The following is a 19,933-nucleotide window of genomic DNA, read 5'->3' on the forward strand; positions in this document are numbered from 1 at the left end:
CTCAGCTTTAGAGTGAGGAGATGTGCATGCCGCAAATGAGACATTCTAAATTATATTAATGTCTTTCCAGTCATTAGTAATCTTGCATTCTAACATACCAAACACTAAAGACAAGGAATGAGAAATCACACAGCTCTTCCATATTGTTAATCAACTCATTAGTTTAGACAGCATTTATTACGCTAGACTGTAATTTAGGATGCTAAAAGATTCTGCTATTTACTTCAGTAGGATTTAAATTTCCAAATTTCAGGACAAAAGAAAGTTCTTGCATTCTAGTAGTCTTATTTTTATAATGCTGGAACAGTCCTGGACCTCTTAGCATCCAGCAGACAAGCCTCTCCCATTCCTGCAGCAGACTAAAAATGTTAAAGGGCAAATTAATGTGGATAGGTAATTTTACACAACGAGTAAGTATATAACAAAAAACCTACAGTTGTGTTTTATAACACCATACTAATAATAATGCTCAACAAAATTCCTAGTGTGCTACTTAGAATTAATGCTTTATTCCCTCTTGTGAGGAATTGCTTTTAAATCATTTCAGGCACTCATGTGATCTCAACCACACTGAAACACCCACTTCTCCCCAAAGAATCCAGATTTGCAGCTGATGGCTTATTCACCAAAGAAGGTGACATTACAGTATTTATTTATTACCATATGCATAGTTCTATTTATCATGCTACTTGTGACCCTATAAAACTAGAGACATCTAAATGCTTTTTATGGTGTGCTCATCTATTTTGGCAAGTGTAAATGATTTTATGCCAACATTAACATCTTAAAATAATAGTTCTGAAAATGAAAAGGAAACCCCTGCCAGTTGGTAAGAGTTTCAAACACTAACTTTCTTTCTTTATATTTTCCTAGTTCTAATTCAACACATCCTAAGCATGTAAAAATGTCATGTGTACATAGGCTGACTCACTGCTCGTCTGCCGGAGCTCTTTCAGAAACTAAGCTACCAAAAAAAAATCAGTTCAACAATCTCAGTGAATCCAAAGTACAGGAGGGACCAAGGCAACCAAACAGAAACATTTTAAAGCTGAGAGGCCACCTTCACTTACATTTGGTGTATTTCATCTAAATCTCACGTACACATAAATATATCCCAATTTACCAAATCAACAAATTAGCCACAACGTTAGGGGAAAAAGATCAATGATTTAAGAAATACAAAGCTGTGAAAAATACTGAGAATGATCAGTCCTGAGATCCAGATTTTCTCTTCTTACAGAGCTGAAGGGGATTCAGTCACCAGGAAGGGCTGGGAATATAGTATCTCCATGGCATCTCAACCCTTCTTACACCAATGCTGCAGGAACAGTATCACTAGCAGATTCTGTGGATGGACAAAGGATTTGAGGAAGGCATTCAGCAGCTGTACATAAAATAAGTTAACGTCATGACCACTAACCAAAATTAGTATTCCAAGCTATAAGGACAAGACAAAACAACTCACAACAAAAGGACGAAAGCAGAGTTAACGATGAAGGACAAGAGAAGTCTCTGATCTTTTCCTTCTACATTGAGAAAAGTTCACATTTCTCCTGTTGAAATAGGGTGAACCTTCATAAATATATAGTTAGTGGAAGTCTAATCTAATTCAGCAAAATAACTTCTAATTTAAATAATCTGCTCTAAAATGTTGCAGAAGAATGAATCCTTCACGGAAAATACTTTTTAAAGTAGTAACTTTTCTTTTATGGATTTTGAAGATGAACAAACCAGAATCTATTCCTGGGTTTTATTTTAATCTGGCTGATCTGAATTACTTTGCCTTTGGAAAATCCAGTTTAAGAAATCTGATTATTATAATTGTTACTCAGACATAATGGAAAACTTCTCTATCTGCACAGAGAACTAACCTTTTATAGCACAAGCTCTTCATTTTTTTCCCCGATGCCAGATCCCATCTGACAATCCAGAGCACCCTTAAGTTGCACTAGCAACATAGCAGCGGTACATTCTGTGTACCATCCCCTGAACAGCACTATACTTTTTAGCTGAATCATACTAGAAGACGGCTAAAACTTGAATAGTTATGTGAAACAGACTAGCATTAATGGAGACACCCACTACACATTCTAGCTGTTTATAGTGACGTGCTGGAGAAGACTAGGAAAGAAAACCTACTCCAAAGCTACTGAGCTCCCTTCAATCCTTGTACCTCACAGCACTCCCCTGCTCTATTTCTGCCATTAACTCGACCACCATTTTGTTCAATTTTTTTTTTTTTCAATTTTGTTCAACTGAAATTACTCTAAAAACCAGGGGGTGAGTAGAGCTCCTCCCTCCCCGCGTCAGCGGAGAGGCGAGGCGAAGCGGCCCCCACCCTGCACCCGCGGCGGCGCCTCCCGCTCCCGCCTCACGGTCACGCCCCCGCCCACCGGCCCCTCAGCGCCACCCCGCCCCGCGCGAGCCGCGGGCCTACCGGCCAAGGCGCCAGCTACGCTGCTGGCGTTACTCCCTCACGGCAGCCAGGGCTAAAGCAGTACTTACGCTGTTGATGCAGGACCAGTCTCAGTATGCTTGGCTGCGTGGTTTTTATTCACGGAGCGGGGCGTACGCGAAGAGCCGGTTGCTGTGGCAACCAGCGCACGCGGCGCGAAGGGCGGTGGCGTAGCGGGCGGGAGCTGCGGAGCGGGAAGCGGGGACGGGCCGAGGCGGCGGCGCGTTCGTGGGACAGGGCGCCTTTGAGGGCGCAGTCTGTTTCTTTTGTTTTGAAGAGAGAAGTGCGGTTGTTTAGAAGTTGTTTTAACTGCAGCCATTTTTTGTCTTGAGCCGTTTTCAGTACTGGAGGTTGTATGCTTCTGTCACCTGAGCCGCGTTCCTTACTGAGGAGAGGGGAAGGTCAGCCATTCACCGATTCTTTCAAACGTTAGCGAATTCTGAGGGCGGGTTTAAACTAGACCCCTTTTAAAACAATGCTTTTTTGAAAACTTGCGGTTTCATTGCTTTTGCTTTAATATTTCGAGCCCCTTCTCTGGTTTGGGACATTGGCCTACTTGACTTTAACCCTGTGAAAACCATTCCCTCTCTCTCCTTGCAATTTTAAGCTTTCCCTCTCTCTTTTTTTTTTTTCCAGTGTTCAGTAGAGAATTAAACCAGATAAGACAACTCAGCTGATGAACAGACATTGACGCTGATTACCATGAACCATTCCAGCCTCTCCTTTCATAGCTTCCTAACAATGAATGCGTGCTAAAATAGCTCTTCTGGGACACAGAGCACTGCTTAAACTCAGTATTTGTCTTTTTGGTACATTATCTGTCCAGTCACCAGATACAGTCATTTTAGGGATAAGGGAGAATCCTTCCCAGGAAAATTTGGTATGGCACATGCTCGTATCTCAGCCAACCTCCCCCCCAATATAGATCCCACAAAAGCCCCTATTGCATTTGGAAAGAGAGCCCTTCCTAAACTGAGTGAGGAGTTACAGTCTCCTGAGCTGCTGACTCAGCAGCGGGCATTGATGGCACTCTGCGACCTGGTCCATGACCCACAAAATGTCTACCAGGCAACAGAAATAGGTAAGTGATCTGTTGTGATAAGCTTTGACAGGGGGAGGGGGACACACACACAAAACCACCTTATTTTTCTGCACTGCTTTTCCCTTGCAATATCTTTGATGACACAATGTGGCTGTGAAGATTTTTTTGTTTTAATCTCTACTTGTTTTACCTTAAAAAGGTAAAGAATATTATAATGCCATATATATGGCAGTTATTTTAAGAGTATCCTCACTTCAGGATTTATCAATGGCTCACTACAGATTTTATCAACCCTTACATACAAAAGTAGTACAGAATCTTTTTTTTTTTTCCTTCTTCTGAATTTTAGATAATTTCTAACAGGCTCATAAAACCAAAAGTTTAATTAGTCCAAACTTAGAAACATACACCCCCACCCCCACCCCTTAGTTAAATTTCATTTGCCTGGAATCTTCTGTAATCCTGTTATCCATGAACCTTTCAGAAAAACAGTGAATTTATGAATTTCTAATAACATGAAACTACGAAATATATTTTATTTAGAAAGCAGAAAAGAAAAAGGTTTAGTTATCCTAGAGCAGGAAAAAAAGGAAAATCCCTTTTTTCCTTCCTTCATTAGACATTTTCTACCATGTATGACATGGCAGTGGTACCTTCCTGTATTTTTTATGCCTGAGGAGCTCAAAATACTTATATCTCAGCTCCTGTAATAAGACGAAAATAAAATAATAAAAACAGGCAAAACCCACTGATGAACCTCTTAATAAAATAATATATAAATAAGATTTACAAGTTTGTTTGCAAAATCTGTGAAGTTGTGTCTTGCCATTGATTCCTTCAACAGTGGGTAGCATGGCACATCCAGATGGAACTGGAGAGACAAAATATCGGAGCTTTTTATGCAGAACTCCTCAGAAGCATTTCAGTGATTGCAGAATGAGTCTGTAACAAAAAGAAACCCTGGAACTTCATAGGAAATTAAGATACAAGAAAATACAACCACATTTATCATACTCATCATGGTTCTATCAGGCCACCACTATTTTCAAAAGCTTTTATCCCAGCACTTGGAAGAACCCTAATTTGGATTTTGGGAAAAAAATCCCAAATGGTACACACTTATCTTCACAATTTTTAGCAGTCTGTTGTGTATCTACATAGCTCATTATTTAACACTGAAGAATTCCTTCGGTTTGCCACTGATTTTTTTACTCCATTTACTTCCTTCGTATTTTTTTCCTCATAAGAGATACCAATAATCATGTTCAAAACTTAGTAAGTTATCATTTGATTGACAGTAACTGCTGAAGCAATGTGAGATTGTTTAGGGTTTTTTGGTCAGTGTTACGTGTGTATACACATAATCATTAATGGCTCACCAAATTTATTTCCACATGTGAAAAGCAATGCTATGTCTTTTTACAGAGCTCATGCTACACCTAAAAGAAGTTTAAAAAAATGTAGGTGTCAATCCTGCAAACACATGCTTTTCTAAAACTGTCAATAGCTCCACTGACATGAGTTATTTTTAGTTATGTCACTTCATAAATATTTGCAAGAATAGGATTTAACTTGATATGGAAGTCAGCAGCTTGTTTGTAGCATGGAATTTGTGGCAGTAGGCCTTGAAACTTGGAAGTTTCTTCCCTACTTTAAATATGACAATGAGAGTTTCACCATCTGGACAAGATGAAAATTCTGATGGTTTGCACTTCAAATTGCCAGACAAAAATAAGTATTGCTGTTTTAAAGTAATGTTGGAGTTCAGAAATGTTAAAATGAACTGTTGTGTCTCATAGGGTTCTTGGATAACCTGAAGACTTTGCTGCTACATCCTGACAGTACTGTCCGACAAAAAACAACACAAATCCTCTATATAATGGCTAAGCATAATGTTGGCAGGTAGGTGTAATTCCAGAGTTTACTGAATGGTATGGGAAGCAATAAAGGTGTTTCAGTGAGAAATAAGAACTGATTTTCTAAGTTTTGGCAGGATAGGTGCAAAGAAAATGGAGTATTTAGGTAAGATTAAGCATCTTGCAAATATATGAGTTTTATTATGCTTAGTTAAATCTGTCCTCCGATGTTGTTTGTAGGCAAGGGTTGATCCAAAATGGAGTAATTTCTGCCCTCACTGAGCTCTTGGATGATCCAGTAGATATCTGTCGGAAGAACACACATCAGATTTTTGAAATGATGGCAAAATTACCTGAAGGTAGGGATTTTTTCAGTAGTTAAGTATTCAAATAGGCAAAGCAGATAGGTGAATTTGCCTGAGTCCCTATGTAATATCCACTAAAAATAGAGATTTATTTTATTCCTTTTTCCTTAAAAATCATATTTTAAAAGAGTATCTTTCCTATTTTTGCTAATCTTAATTTAGTTTTCCTATGAGAATTTATTATTTGGGTTCTATCAGAAAACTTTAAAAGGTATGACTGTCATCTTTTTTATTGGTGGAGGCAACGATGTTTTCTAGAGCTGCTTTTGCATGTCTAAAAATTTGCAAATTTGTAATAATAGTGAGAATACCCAGCCAAAATACAGAAAATGCTTTATATAGATAACAAGTGAAATTCTCTGTGTCAACATAATATATCTGTGAATAGTCCTCTCTATGTTTTGGGAGGTCTGATCCTGCTAGACCTGTTAATTTTCTTAGGTCTTATGCAAATTAAGGCTACCTGCTCAAGATACAGGTTGTATGAACTGCACACTTGAATTCATATTGTGGAATCTTGCATCAAAAATTCACTTTGCCTTTTTCTGTTTAAAATGATCAGCTGTTCATTATGGTGCATGATTTCATAGCACACAGGGTTTGTAGAAAGTTTTTCTGGTGTTAGGGGATACAAATCTTGTGAAATTTGTTTCATGCCTTCCCCACTCCTTGCAATCACTGGTGTAGGAGACGACGAATGAGCAAGTAGAGGCACCATCCATTGCGCTATGTATTCCACAGATTATCTATTAAAGTGTGAAAATAGGCTCATAGGCACTGTTTCTTAAATGTATGCTTTGACATTGCTTTCAGTTGGTGGATTTAAAAAAAAAAATCCAAACCCAGGGGTGATGCAAGGAGCAGTGAAGTTTGCTTTCTCTGGTATTTCGTTCAAATATTGTTTGCCCTTAGGTAAAACTGTTAGATGGACTTGGTAAGATATGAAGTTAAAAACATGACAAATGACACCTAACTTCAGATGTCAAATTGAGCTAGTCATCCTACACTCCCTGTACAGCAGGAGTAAAATCAGTATCTCCAGGGGCAAAAGGTCTGACATATCATAGGTGCTTAGTTTAGTACGAGATGAGGTCTGCTCTGCTGATGCCCATTTATCTCCAGTGAGATAAAGAGAAGCTGGGCTGATTACATCAGAGTCAAGCATCTGGCTTTTAAATGCTTCAGTCTAATTAGAGGAATGCAAGCTGAGAATTTGTCTTTGACTTGCTAGAAGAATAGGTCATTGCATCTTTTACGTGCTTTCTTGCTTTATATTTTATGTATATTTATAGTTTTCTAAATCTTTTACACACTAAGGGACTTTATACTGGTTTGTTACTTTTATTTTGAGATTCTATGATTGTACTTTCAATAGTTTCCTAGTCTGAACATTAGTCTTAAACTTTACTCTTCCTGTTGATGAAAATTAGAATTTTAAAATTAAAATTTCAGTAAATAGAAATTATCAGTTAAAAAGCCATATTGTTTAAATTCATGGGAAAATATCTTGTCTGAGGAATTCTGTTATATTACTGGTGCTTAAAAAATAATTAAATGAACACTTAAAGCGTAAATGAGCGTAAATTAATTTGCAAAGTAAAGATTTTTTTTTTTTTACATGCTTGCAACCCTTCTTAAAGTCCTAAATAACTGAAAGGTGTTAATATGGTGGGCTAAATAAATTTGTGAACATCACTCTAGAAAACCAAATTTTCTGCTAGTTTAATTTCACTAGCCATTTCACAGATTTTTCAAGTCAAATGAGAGAAATATACTTGCTTTACCCCTCTGACTGCCTTTAAAGAATTCTTTCCCTTACCTGTGTAGACAGATAGATACCATCCTGTGGGTCATAATAGAAACTTATGGGAGAAGAAAACAGAAGTAAATAAATGCTGCCAAAGTTTTGCAGATCACTATTGGCCATTAACCATTCATCCATACTGGCTAAGGCTGCTGCCTTAGCCCTTTTGGAACTGCATAATTCAGTAATAAGCCTTGCTCTTCAGTCCCTACTGTACTGAACTTTATTAACTCTATCCTTCAGATGTGGCTCTCTGGTAGGCTAATGCAGGAGCTTACCACTTGTCTTCTTTTGCTGATGGGAGTTTTCAGATGCATGCACGATGCACAACTTAAGTTGACTGGAAATTTTCAGTTTAAACAGGGAAACTGCCTCAGGGTTTGGTGACTGCTCCACATACCATTTTAGATGTGAATTTGAGACTTACAGATGTAAACTACAACTCATGTTACATGTAAACACCTGCCTGCTTTTAGGTTCTATCTCCCAAAACTCAAAGCATTTACTAAGTAAGTTGCAAAGTTAGCTACGTAAGCAGAAAACAATCACTGGATGATGAATAGAAGTTGTAGGGGGAAAAGCACAGTTTAAAAAAAGCTATCCATGTGGCCCTGAGAAGAAGTGAGGGATTGTTTTTTTTTTCCCAGTGCTTGCACTTAGACACTTTCTAAATAGCAGGGGCTAAAAACAAGGGTTATATAGAAAGCATTTTATTAGAACTGTCATTTCTATTTAGAGACTTACTATAGCAGTAAGCAATGATAGCTCTTGATGGTGCTACAACATAAAACGTTGCTTGTTAAGAATTGCAGATAAATCAAAATACATTGCCTGAGCCAGAGGCTACGTAATGGCACACCATACTGCCACTCAGGTCTGCCGTCATTGTTACAGCTTTATCCCTGTGGGCATCTGAATATATCTATCATCTTAGGTCAGAAGCTACTGGTAGGAACTGTCACAACTGTAAAACCAGTTTGGTGATAAACAGGAAATGTGAGATTGTGCTATACAAGGAGAAATCAAGTGTCCTCCTGGAGTGGAAGGATTATTCAACCCCTGCTGAGCTGAGAACTCAGGAAAAGCTGAGAGACAGCTGCAGCAGTTTCTCTCCTCAAAACCTTGCCTTTGATTGAAGGCAAAGGATTCACAGCAGCTCTGAAGTGAGCAGGAGCCTCTGCCAGACAAAGACCAGTTTCCAAATCATGTTACAGTCCCAACTTAACATCGAGACTTGTTTTGGGGAATGGTTCTGGAGTTGTGTCTCCAAAAAGCTGAAAATGGTAATTTAGTAGTAGAAGACATTTAAATAATTGTAAAATTAGTTATTTGGTAAATTCTGTGCATCAGTGCCTTCACTGCAATTCTTTTAAACATAAGTAAGGAGAATTACTTTATTAGAAACCTGATATGTCTGTTCGAAATAATTTTTTTCCCATTCATTAATTCTTAGTATTTAGTATAATCCTAATCTATTTGCAGTGATCGTGCTCTGTATGCATGTAGGCTGACTTTTTCCCTATTTCTCCCCCTCTCTTCTATTTATAAGAAATTAAAAATGAATGTAGAACTGTTTACATCTGTGAAGCAAGCAGAATTTAATCTTTATCTTCTGATCCTCTACTCAAATTTCTCAGATAGCATGATGTGTCTAGCAGTCTCTTTATAGCTTGCTTGAGTCATACCTTTCTAGATGAAATTCTCTTCCAAAACTTAATTTCTTCAGCATGAAATGATGCCAAATTTTGACCATTTGCTCTGTCAAGGTTTGTGCTATGAAAAGCCTCCAAGACCTGTTCAGGATAGAAGTCCTTGACTAGGTTAATTTTGCATAGCTTTCTACAGACCAGATTTCCATATAATGTCCTTTGACAGTTTGGGGGGACAGGAATAGAAAAAAAAACCTACAATCCTCAGCCTGTCAGGTATGTGCAGTCTGTAAGATCAGTGGTGTAGAAGCTGAGCTAGCATGTTGCCTGTGAAAGCATGTTTTTTCTGAGCCATGTACTCTTTTTATTTAGATAAAAATATAGCATGTGTATATAAATATACATGCCTTTATTTAAGGGTTGGAAGATAACTCCTTGAGCAGAATTGTTACTGTAGAATGGACTCACATACAGATGACTACTTAGAAAAAACCAGAAAGGTGCTAAAACTGTTTTCTTTGCTATGAGATAATTTGGGGAATTATCAGGGAGAACAGCAAATATTTTCCAACAGGTAGTAAGTCACAAGGCCTGACATAATTCATTTGACATATTACAGGTACAGAAATAGTCTCTGCCTGGTAATTCAACCTCCTTCAGCTAGCCAAGAAACTGCCTGTCTTCCTTTCTGCGTATACTTCTACACCTCACTTCCTGATAATGAGATATGTATCTTGTATCAGCTGGAGGAAGTCAGCAACTAATATAGCATTCCACAGCTAGATTTCTGATGATTTCTAGAGGCAAGGCAATTTACAGGGCCAATAAAGCAGTATGTTCCACACTGGACAAAAAGAAACAGAAGCTGTACATGCAGTTGGCATGAAGTGTAGTTGGTTTTGTTACGTGGGAAGTGGCCAGTGACTCCAGTTAGCTCTATGCCAGGCCACCTGGTCTTTCTCCAAAAAGGAGTAAGTTAGGAAAATGTGGTTATTTTAAGCAAATCCACTCACAGATTATTTTTGAGTCCTGAATTTAAGGACGTATACCAGTATCCTCCAGGAACAGTGGATCATTAAAAACCAAAAGGTGGTAAAATCCACAAGGATTGGGAGAACACTGAGGAGTAAGATGTCCAGAAGAAGCAACAACTCAGTGTCAAGAATTAATGGCCAGAGACAGACAAAAATTAGACAGATATAAGTATTCAATAGAGGATAAAAAAAGAGAGAAGAACCAGCAGCTGGAGAAAATTAAGAACATTGGAAAAGTAGCAGAACTTTCACTCTCTATAAAAACAGTTGACACACAATCCTTAATGATGTTAGTGAAAGGGTGTTATGCAGTGACAAATTACCTGGACAATAACAACTGCAAAAACAGTTCTAGGAAAAAAATCTTTCACTAGGATATGGCTAATACTGGAAAAGTTTAATAGTTCTTACCCATTATCTATCCTGTCTTTTATGGTTACTTAATCCTTTTAGACAAAGATTGAGATGGATTGGATGGGGCAATGGATTTTTAAGCTTGCCAGAACCTCTGTTTGGGAAGAGTTCAAGAGGTAATATTTCTCCTACTTTACTGACCCTCCGTGGCTCCACTATTCCACCCTTGGAGAATCATAACCAATATCAGATCTGTGGATAAGGACTTTCTCCCTTTGAAACTTGCTTTGCTGTATGGACTGCAAATGATAAAAGGACAGATGGCATTCTTATTGCAGCAGATGGAACGTCTCTTCTGTGAACGTTATTGTTGCCCAGGTGAAATGAAATCCCAGTTGTATTAATGCAGTTCTTTCAGGTGGCATTGTGCTGCATCACTGATAAACTTGAGAACTGAGAAGATAGATGCAAAATTAATTGCATTATTTATCCAGGTGGACAACTAAGAGTCAAGGGTTTTAATATCAACACCTATCTTTGGCCCAGACTTTTTAGTTTTACTTCCCTGTGCCTCGGTTTTCTTATACAATCAGAAAATACAATTACTTTACTTTTGTGTAAAACAGAATTTATTTTAACATCTTCAGATAGAAAACAGAGTAACCATGAGTTACTCAGAATACTAAGATGAAAAACATGATAGTAATTAAATGATTAGGGAGTTAATAGCAAGAAATTGCCATTTAGAGAACATGATTATGTGAACGGATCACTTAATTTTTTACTACTTTATTCCTCCCCATGCCTATGCTTTTCTTAAGCTAAGTAGGAACACATGGCAGTGCTTCAGTTTCTTTTCTCCTTCCCAAGAATGTCTTCATTCAGTGAGAAATGTAACTAACTCCTTTTCTTTAGGAAATACCCTTAGGCCTTTGTTAAAATATCCTAGGTTCTCAACTTCATTTGCAGGTCACCTGTAATACTTTTGTTGGAAGGAACTTCTTAGTTGAATAAAGATTTATTTTCTGATATAAAACGTCTCCTACCCTCATAATTGACTTTACTTCCAGATTCAGTTTTCCTACCCAGCTTTCTTACCTTGAAGCTATGCTCTAATGAATGCCAATGTTTTCTTGTCACTTCTTTCACTAGTCTGAAATGGCCACAGTACCATGAAAGCTAGAGCTGAAGGAGCTATATCATCTAATAGTCCATTCATTGGAAGAAGAATCCCTGACTCATTTTACACCTTTTTCACAATTCAACTGGCTAATAATAGGGTATTACACTCTAGAAAGCAATTTAGACTAGAAATAACTGTGCAATTTCTCAAGTAAATGGCAGCACTTTAATGGTAAAGTTTAGAGGGTCCTGTACTGGCTCTATAGACTGTATTAGCAATTACCATATATAGCTTTTAGTAAACTCACCAAGTCAAGCAGCTTGACTGCAAATACCACAAGCAGGCGACAGTATCTTCTCATTATAAGTAGGACCTAAATACTCCCTGGGTGGTATGATAAACCTTTTACACCTTCAAGGCACAGCCTTATTGGCTCTTTTGCCTCTATCCTTCAGGTGTAACAGTTGACAGGGCATGCTTAAAGGGGCCATGTGTCTTCAGTACAGGGATAAAATACCTCAATCATAATTAAATAGATTTTTGTTCATTAGTAATTACGTATAGATTGAAGAGTTTTTTGAAAGTCTTAACCCATGACTTGAGCCTCAGAGAATATTTTTGGTTTTGGTTGCATTCTCTGGCAAGGTCAAAAATAATTATCACTTGAACCACTACCTTCAAGAGTATTGTAGTTCTTTTGGCAGTCCCAGCACATCATTAGGTTAAGTCTCCAGGTCACTTAGAAAAATCCGAACTTGAATGTAGAGATTCTCAAACAGGTCAAAAGGATTCTTAAACATAAGCTAAGAAAGATTAGGACTTTTTGATCCATTTTGTAGAAATGCTGAGAAGGAAACAAAGCAATGAAAATATCCAAGCACTATTAAATATTTTCAGCTGGTCTCAGAAATGATTAATAGGTGAAGGGTTCTAAGTCAAATTCTGTTCAAACTCCAGGGCTATTATTTATCTAGCATCCTCTAACAAGTGATCTTAATGAGTTGATGCTCTTTGTACAGGAGTTGCACCTTTTCTTAATGTACCTCCAGATTTTTTAAAAGATTTCACTTAGAGGATGTTCTGGAAGAACCTTGTTATAGTGTGAATGGATGGAATTTTGAAAAAAAACATCAATAAGACTTATGCTGATAGATCGCCTTATATGGCCACTTTTAAAAAATATTTAGATTTTTCTTAAAGCCTTATTTTTCACAAGCATGAGCCAGGCAGAATTTCGTATTGATTTCTGGAGACCTGTTGAGAGCTCAGTACAAAACTGTGAACATATTTTTCGGGTTTTTTTTCAATCTTTAAATACAGTTTTAGGATACCAACTTCAGGCACTATTCAAAACTTTATGTATGTGCTTATACCTAGACATGTATTTCAAGCATAGACAGCCGTGCAAAGTACCTGCTGTGTAAGACAATATGCAGGTAGGCTTCTTATGTATCTTGCAGTAACCATGGAATTTTCTTTTCTGGTATTTCCTATCGATCTTGATCTATAACTTCTCTCCTAAAATTGTTACTAACCATCTCCCCTAAAAATATAACAATAACATCCATTCAGAATTTGTAAAGACATTAAATGGGATCACATCCCTTAAATCTTACTGAGTTGCTCCAATGTAATTGCTTAAGATTGAAATTGCTGAATGTCGTTGAATAAACAGAGGAAAAAGATCTGGAGCAAACAAACAAAACTTAGCAGCCTGTCATAAAGGAAAGAAAATATCACAAACATTATCCAGTTAAGTAACTGTCATAACACTTATTAATGAACACACCACAGACATGTTCAGCATCATTTGAATTATTTATTTTTTTAAGTGGACAATTTAAATGTTGATGTTATTAACCATTTTGTTTTAAATTTCTTAGAGCCCTTGGCTGAGATTTCTTGCACTAATCATAGTACATAGGGGGAACAAAAGTAGAAGGTTGTTTTCCAGTGTGCATGTGTGTCTGTGTCTCTGTGTACGTATGTGCTTTACAATTATCAAACATATATTTACACACCAACTTTACACTGAAGTCTTAAAGAAGTCTTTTCTATGGCAGGGGAAAGAATCAACTGACCAAATACTTAGGTCTATATGATCCATTTGAGATTTTCCAGTATAGTCCCACAGACCTTCTTATGCATTCAAACTTTTGCCGGAATGTTACTCCAACCAGTAGTGTTTCTTTATGAGATGAAACCTGGAGCTGAGGAATGCATCTCTTCAGTTTCCTTAACTTCACTAAACGGCAAATAATTTAAATTATTAAATTGAAATATCAAGACATTTAGTTATTGTTCATATCGCTCATCTTTAACCTTCTAATAGTACATCACATTTTTAAAATAAAAAAAAAAAACAACAAAAAAAGACTTTGGAGGCTATATACTACACAATCTCCATGGCTCCTGTTTCTTGGGAAATCTGTTACAATATTACAATTCCCAGAATGTATTTGGAGCAGTGGAACAGAATTGTCCGTTGTCAACTTTCACATTCAGCAATCCAGACACTACAACAATAATTTAAAAAATTGCCTTGTGATTTATTTTTTTACCTGCATTAAAAAAAGGAACACTAACCCACTTCTTAAATATAGTTTGGTTTTTTTTTTGTGAAACACCACAAGATTTGGCAAAAAAAGATGTAAAAGAAGACTATTTTGATGTATAAAACTCCTTAGCAGTAGAAGAAACACTGACCTTAATTTGGCCTATTCATAATTCATCTCATGTAGTTTTGCTGCATATTTGAAGCCTTAAAGAGCAGAAAGAGCTGCTAGTCAGTTTGGAAATCACAGAACAGTTGCGCACCAACAATCCCTTTAACAGGCAAGGTGTCCATGATAAACAGTAAAGTAAAGCAGAAGTGTGTACATAGTATATGCTGTGAGTCTTATGCATGTGCATACATGATGTATGCGGATAAACTGTTTGGCTGTGTGTACCAGTATTGTGGGTGCATGCCCATTCTCTACAACTTTAAGTAGTATTTTACCTGAACTGTCCTGTTCTGTAGCTTCTGGTTTGGAATAGCTTTCGTCCCCAACACAACCATTCTGCCCCACACCCTGCAAACAAGTTCATCTGTCACTCACCAGCTTTATATCTTCATAGCGGTAAAATTATAGGACAAGTGGATGAAGAATTGTTTCTTACATAGAACATGATTACACTCCCACTGCAGGAAATTGAATGAAACAAATGGAATAAAAGTGCAGTGACTGTGGTGAGAACATCTCCACAGAGTTAGGCCTCAATCTTTTTTTTTTGTTTTTGTTTGGGTTTTTTAGTTGTTGGGGGGGTTTTCACTGGGAGAGGGTGTGTGTGTGTGGTTTTTTTGGAGGGGAGGTTTTCACTCTCCAGAACATTTATTTGTGAAAAGTGATGTAGTGGGTTAAGGGGGCATAAGAGGAACTGTGTACATACATCAGATTTCCCCTTTTCTCTCCTTGGGCTACTAAACATTGCTCCATTTTTTTCCACTAGAAGTGGAAGTGGTTAGCCCCTTTTTTATCACTTCAGGAAAACAGGTTAAGCCCAAGGATTCTTAGCAGAGGCCAATATATTTGAGATTGTTCTGAATGATGACATCTGTCACTGCATCAAAGACAAATTGGATGTTACTGGTATCAGTGGCGCAGGTGAAGTGCGAGTAGATCTCCTTGGTCTCCTTGTTGCGATTCAAGTCCTCAAACTGGCGTTGGATGTAGACTGCTGCTTCCTCGTAAGTGTTTTGGCCTTTGTATTCAGGAAAGCAGACTGTTAAGGGGATGCGTCGTATTTTTTCTGCCAGCAGATCTTTCTTATTCAAAAAAAGAATGAGGGAAGTGTTGATAAACCAATTGTTGTTGCAGATGGAATCAAAGAGACGCAAACTTTCTGCCATTCGACTCTGTAAGAGAGGGAGCCACAGGGTCAACAAGAGTGTTTCAGTATAACTGTGGAAAGCACAAAAAATACATTGTTATGTCTATCAATGAGCAAAATCTGCTTTTAGAAACAACTTTTGTTTTATTTGGTGACTGTCCATCTTACCTGACCATGAAATTTTAGGGATCTTAGTTCACTTATTTTGATACTATACATTTCACTGTAGACTACCTCTTCCTTCATTTTTTAAAATATTTGGCAACTGTGGAGGAAAGCCTAAAACTGAAGATCTAGAAACAATAGGTGCAACTTGGGAAAACATGGTTGTGTTCAAACTTAGGTTAGAACTATAAACAAATTCTTCAAATAAAAGGGATGAGTAATTTCTAAGGATTTCACACTACAGAAACATTCCGCTGTTAAAGTTTTAAAAAAAGACAGAACTACCACAACACAGTTATAACATTGCATCATGAGATGTGTAGTTTAGCACACCATACATACTCAGAATTCTTTCCTTGCCCATTGTATAATGGTAAGCTTGAAAGAATACACAGGAACCACATGCTACTGTGGTGGGACAACTTGTGTATTTGTAGGTGAAAGCTGACTTTAGCCAGATGTGTTTAACATCTCTCTGTCTGCTGCCCTGAGTAGGAAAACTCCATTTATGAACAATTTAGGCTGAGCACCACAATTACGTATTTGGAAATGACAATCCAATCCTGCTATAAAATGAAAGCAGAAATGTCTGTTAGAAATCAACAGCCGTCTTGAATTTTCCTGCTGCGACATGCTTATGATGCAGACGGAGCTGTCCATGGTACCAAGTCCTCTCGAAGGCTGTTTATTGGTCAGTTTACACATATAAATAGGTGTAAACAAATATAATGTTTTGAATATAAAGTATTCTACATGATTAAAATAAATATCACTCAAGTATTGTCAAAAGTACAAAAAATATCTTAATCAGGCATTTTTGCTAAGGTCAATGTTCTCCAGTGTGTTACAACTTAGATCTTTAGTTCTGTTAGGTTTCATTGGCACATCAGCATTATCATTACCTGACTAACTTTAGTCAGATATTTGTCTAACATGAAACATCTTTAAGTTATGCATTCATAGTTCCTATTTAAAGGAAAACATCTCTTTTAACCAAAGCATCCTATTCATATTTAGAGAATGTTGATAAGCATACCATTTTACAATGAAGCAATAAGGTTTCATTCCAATCTTTTTCAATACCCAGGAATCACTTCTATTAATAAAACTATAATTCGTTAATAAGTGGACCTTTATTCTGTCTCAGTTCATCTGTGTTCATGTACTGCTGAACAGTAGGAAACTAGGAAAAGGATATATTACTGAAAATTTGAAATAAATTTTTTTCTGTACAGCAAATGTGTTAGGAAAAAGTGTAGAAGAAGTATTCACAAAACAAAGCACATTTAAAAAAACTGGAATTTATATTGATTCTGAAGATTTCATAGGCTCTGAGACAGAGGTAATGTAAGCTGAAAATTGGAATTCTTGCAGTGGTGTCTGTTTAATTTCTTTAATATTTTTTTTATTTTAATCAGAAGAGTCTTTTAGCTGTGTGCCAGTTCTTCTCTTCTTGAAAATAAACATCAACTAATTTTTCACCTTGGTCATAATGTTGTTTGCTGTTTTGACCTCCATGGGCCAGTTTCATATCAGATTCCAAAGCCTGAGTTATGCTCTTCCATCATTCTCATCAAATCCTCTTCAGACACCCCAAAACAAATTTTGCAATTTTTGAGCATCTTTAAAATCTCAGAACACCATCTCTTTCATTTAGAACTGATCCAATGCATAGCTCTCAAAATCATTTCAAGTAGCCAAACCAATGTGATGTTAATCACAGCTTGAAATTCAGTATTCCTACTCAGATGTCCAGGTGGATTGATTTTGTATGGGAAACATTTCTGTAAAGCTTTTAGCTCTTACCCAAATGACAGGCCTACAGTTAATATTTAGCCTACAGCTAAAAATTAGCTATGGTTCCTTCTTGCATTTTTTTTTTGTTTAGGCTTTATACTGCTGAAAACATTGTTGTGAGGAATCATGGTTCATTCCTGCTTTATCTTCAACAGTCCTTCTCTCTGTTTTGAGATAACAACAAGATTTATTGTACACCGGTCACAAGATGCAAAGAATCCTTGTACAGTCAGCTCTGTAAAGTCTGCTTGCTGATAAACCACAGATAAAATATGAAGAAAGCTTTTCATATGCAGCAGTATAGATGATAATCTTAACTTCCTTTAAAAAAAATAAACAAGCTAAATATTTATGGAAAATTTTTCAGTGTTAGGTTTCCATAAAGGGATGCATATATTCAGATGATTATTCTTTAAACTGATCTCTACAAAAGCTGCATAAAAACTGTTTGGATTGCCGTTTCATGTATTTGCAGAATCTGGGTTTTTTAACTCAATATATCTTTCATCATTTTTTTCCTTTCAGACAAAGTGAATTTGCAATACTGTCCTACTAAATTAAGAAAATTAATCCTGTTCTGTTTAGAGTATATCTTTCAGTATTCTCAGATCATGAGATTGCATAAGATTTAATATAATTTCTTCAGCTTAGTCCATATAGCAAATATAATTAAGATTAGGCATTATCGATCACCACAGGGCATGATGGAAGGCAGGGTTATTGTAAATGACGGGCATCATTAATGACATATCAGGATACAGATCCAAATCCTCCCAGTCTGTTTTCTTTGGCCTCACTTTGTATCACAGTCACACAGTGGATAGTTTCACAATATATACAGATCATTAATTTAGTGACTTCAGAGCAGTCATCAGAGGAAGAGCAACTTTCCGTTTGTAAACTTTTTATATAGTGGCATGCCTTGCCATCTCAAAGCAAGAGGTTTGGTGTTTTTTATTTAAATAAGAGAAAAATAATACTGAAAATGTCTGGTAAAACTCCTGGAGATTACTGATACCTGATTTTCCAGTGCTTCCAAAAGGTATAATGAATCAATTTATACAGAACTTATATTTTTTCAAAGAAGTGTACTTTCCTGAAGAAAGCCTGGAATCAACTCAAGCCTAATAGTTTTAGTATAGTCAAAAGTGGTTTGGATTGGCAGAAACAGAAGACTGTAAGGTTCCTCAAAGGATCATATGTACTGTAGGTCATTCCCAATGTATTTTTAAACTCTTCTTAAAGTCTTTTTCACAGAACCTCTCCATTCCCACCTGTTGACTGATCTTTCATCAAACAATAATACATTAATCAAAAGTACTAATTAGTAGATTCTGATGCAGATTATTTTCTTGAAGATGTTTTAGCTGATGCATCAAAGCACAGAAGCAGTCTTAAATTTTTTTTACATGAGACCATTCAATTGGTGACTGACAGACACATCTGAGCCCATAGGACAGTTTGGTGTGGTCAGTTTAACAACTTTTTATCCTGCATCTGCCTATGTCCTGTTATATATGCCCAGATCCTGCCATTACTTCTGGAAGCTGCTGTTAGACGTATCTGATTCCATAGCAATGCAACTTGTTTCCAGAAATACCTCTTGTAACAAAAAATAAAGTACATTTGACTTCTTGAATTTACACCGGATATAAAATACTACCATTTTTCCCAACTGAAAGAAAAAAATATTTTCTTTATGGACTTCTATGCTCGGTACTCTGTATAAACACATTATGTGACATATATTGGTCAAGTGCATGTGTAGAAACATAGAATCACAGAATCATAGAATCATGTCCTGAGCTGGGAGGGACCCGCAAGGATCATTGAGTCCAACTCCTGTCCCTGCACAGGGCAACCCCAAATTCACACTGTGTCTCTGAGGGCCTTGTCCAAGTGCTTCTGGAATATCACCAGGCTGCTGCCGTGATGCCTGCCTGGGGAGCCTGTTCCAGGGCTCCACCACCCTCTGGGGGAAGAACCTTTTCCTAATGCCCAGCCTAACCCTCCCCTGGCATATCTCCCTGCCATTCCCTTGGGTCCTGGTGTTGGTCACCAGAGAGAAGAGATCAGCGCCTGCCCCTCCTCCTCCCCTCGTGAGGAAGCTGCAGACCACGATGAGGGCTGCCCTCGGCCTCCTCTGCTCCAGACGGAACAAACCAAATGACTTTAGGTACTCCTCATACGGTTCCCCCTCTAAACCCTTCACCAACTCCATGGCCTCCTCTGGACACTCTCCAGTAGCTTTATATCCTTTAATGTCCTGTGGCACCCAGAACTGCCCACAGCACTCGAGGTGAGGCCGCCCCAGCGCGGAGCAGAGCAGGCCAATCCCCTCCCTCGCCCGGCTGCGATGCAGGGCTTGATGCCCCCCAGAGCACACTGTTGGCTCGTGTTCAACTTGCCAGCGACC

At 37.5% G+C, this 19,933-nt stretch overlaps 2 protein-coding genes across 3 annotated transcripts in view; one reads left to right on the forward strand and one right to left on the reverse strand.

The window, feature by feature from the left end:
* Window positions 1-2,399: 2,399 nt before the first annotated feature.
* The window catches only part of RSPH14 (radial spoke head 14 homolog), a 117,177-nt gene continuing 99,643 nt past the window's right edge, over window positions 2,400-19,933 (forward strand). The window contains exons 1-4 of one of the 2 annotated variants that reach the window (XM_075110185.1): window positions 2,400-2,529; window positions 3,092-3,536; window positions 5,297-5,399; window positions 5,594-5,712. In XM_075110185.1, coding sequence (XP_074966286.1) covers window positions 3,338-3,536; window positions 5,297-5,399; window positions 5,594-5,712 — 421 coding nt within the window. In that variant the 5' untranslated portion in view covers window positions 2,400-2,529; window positions 3,092-3,337. Of the gene's footprint in view, window positions 2,530-2,562; window positions 2,857-3,091; window positions 3,537-5,296; window positions 5,400-5,593; window positions 5,713-19,933 lie in introns of those variants that run through there. The other variant, XM_075110184.1, reaches the window with a different exon arrangement.
* GNAZ (G protein subunit alpha z) overlaps window positions 13,484-19,933 on the reverse strand; it is an 83,207-nt gene continuing 76,757 nt past the window's right edge. Inside the window, exon 3 of the mRNA XM_075110183.1 lies at window positions 13,484-15,580. Coding sequence (XP_074966284.1) covers window positions 15,236-15,580 — 345 coding nt within the window. The 3' untranslated portion in view covers window positions 13,484-15,235. The remainder of the gene's footprint in view (window positions 15,581-19,933) is intronic.

The sequence above is a fragment of the Phalacrocorax aristotelis genome, chromosome 15, assembly GCF_949628215.1.
Source record: "Phalacrocorax aristotelis chromosome 15, bGulAri2.1, whole genome shotgun sequence".
In the NCBI taxonomy this organism is placed as follows: domain Eukaryota; kingdom Metazoa; phylum Chordata; class Aves; order Suliformes; family Phalacrocoracidae; genus Phalacrocorax; species Phalacrocorax aristotelis.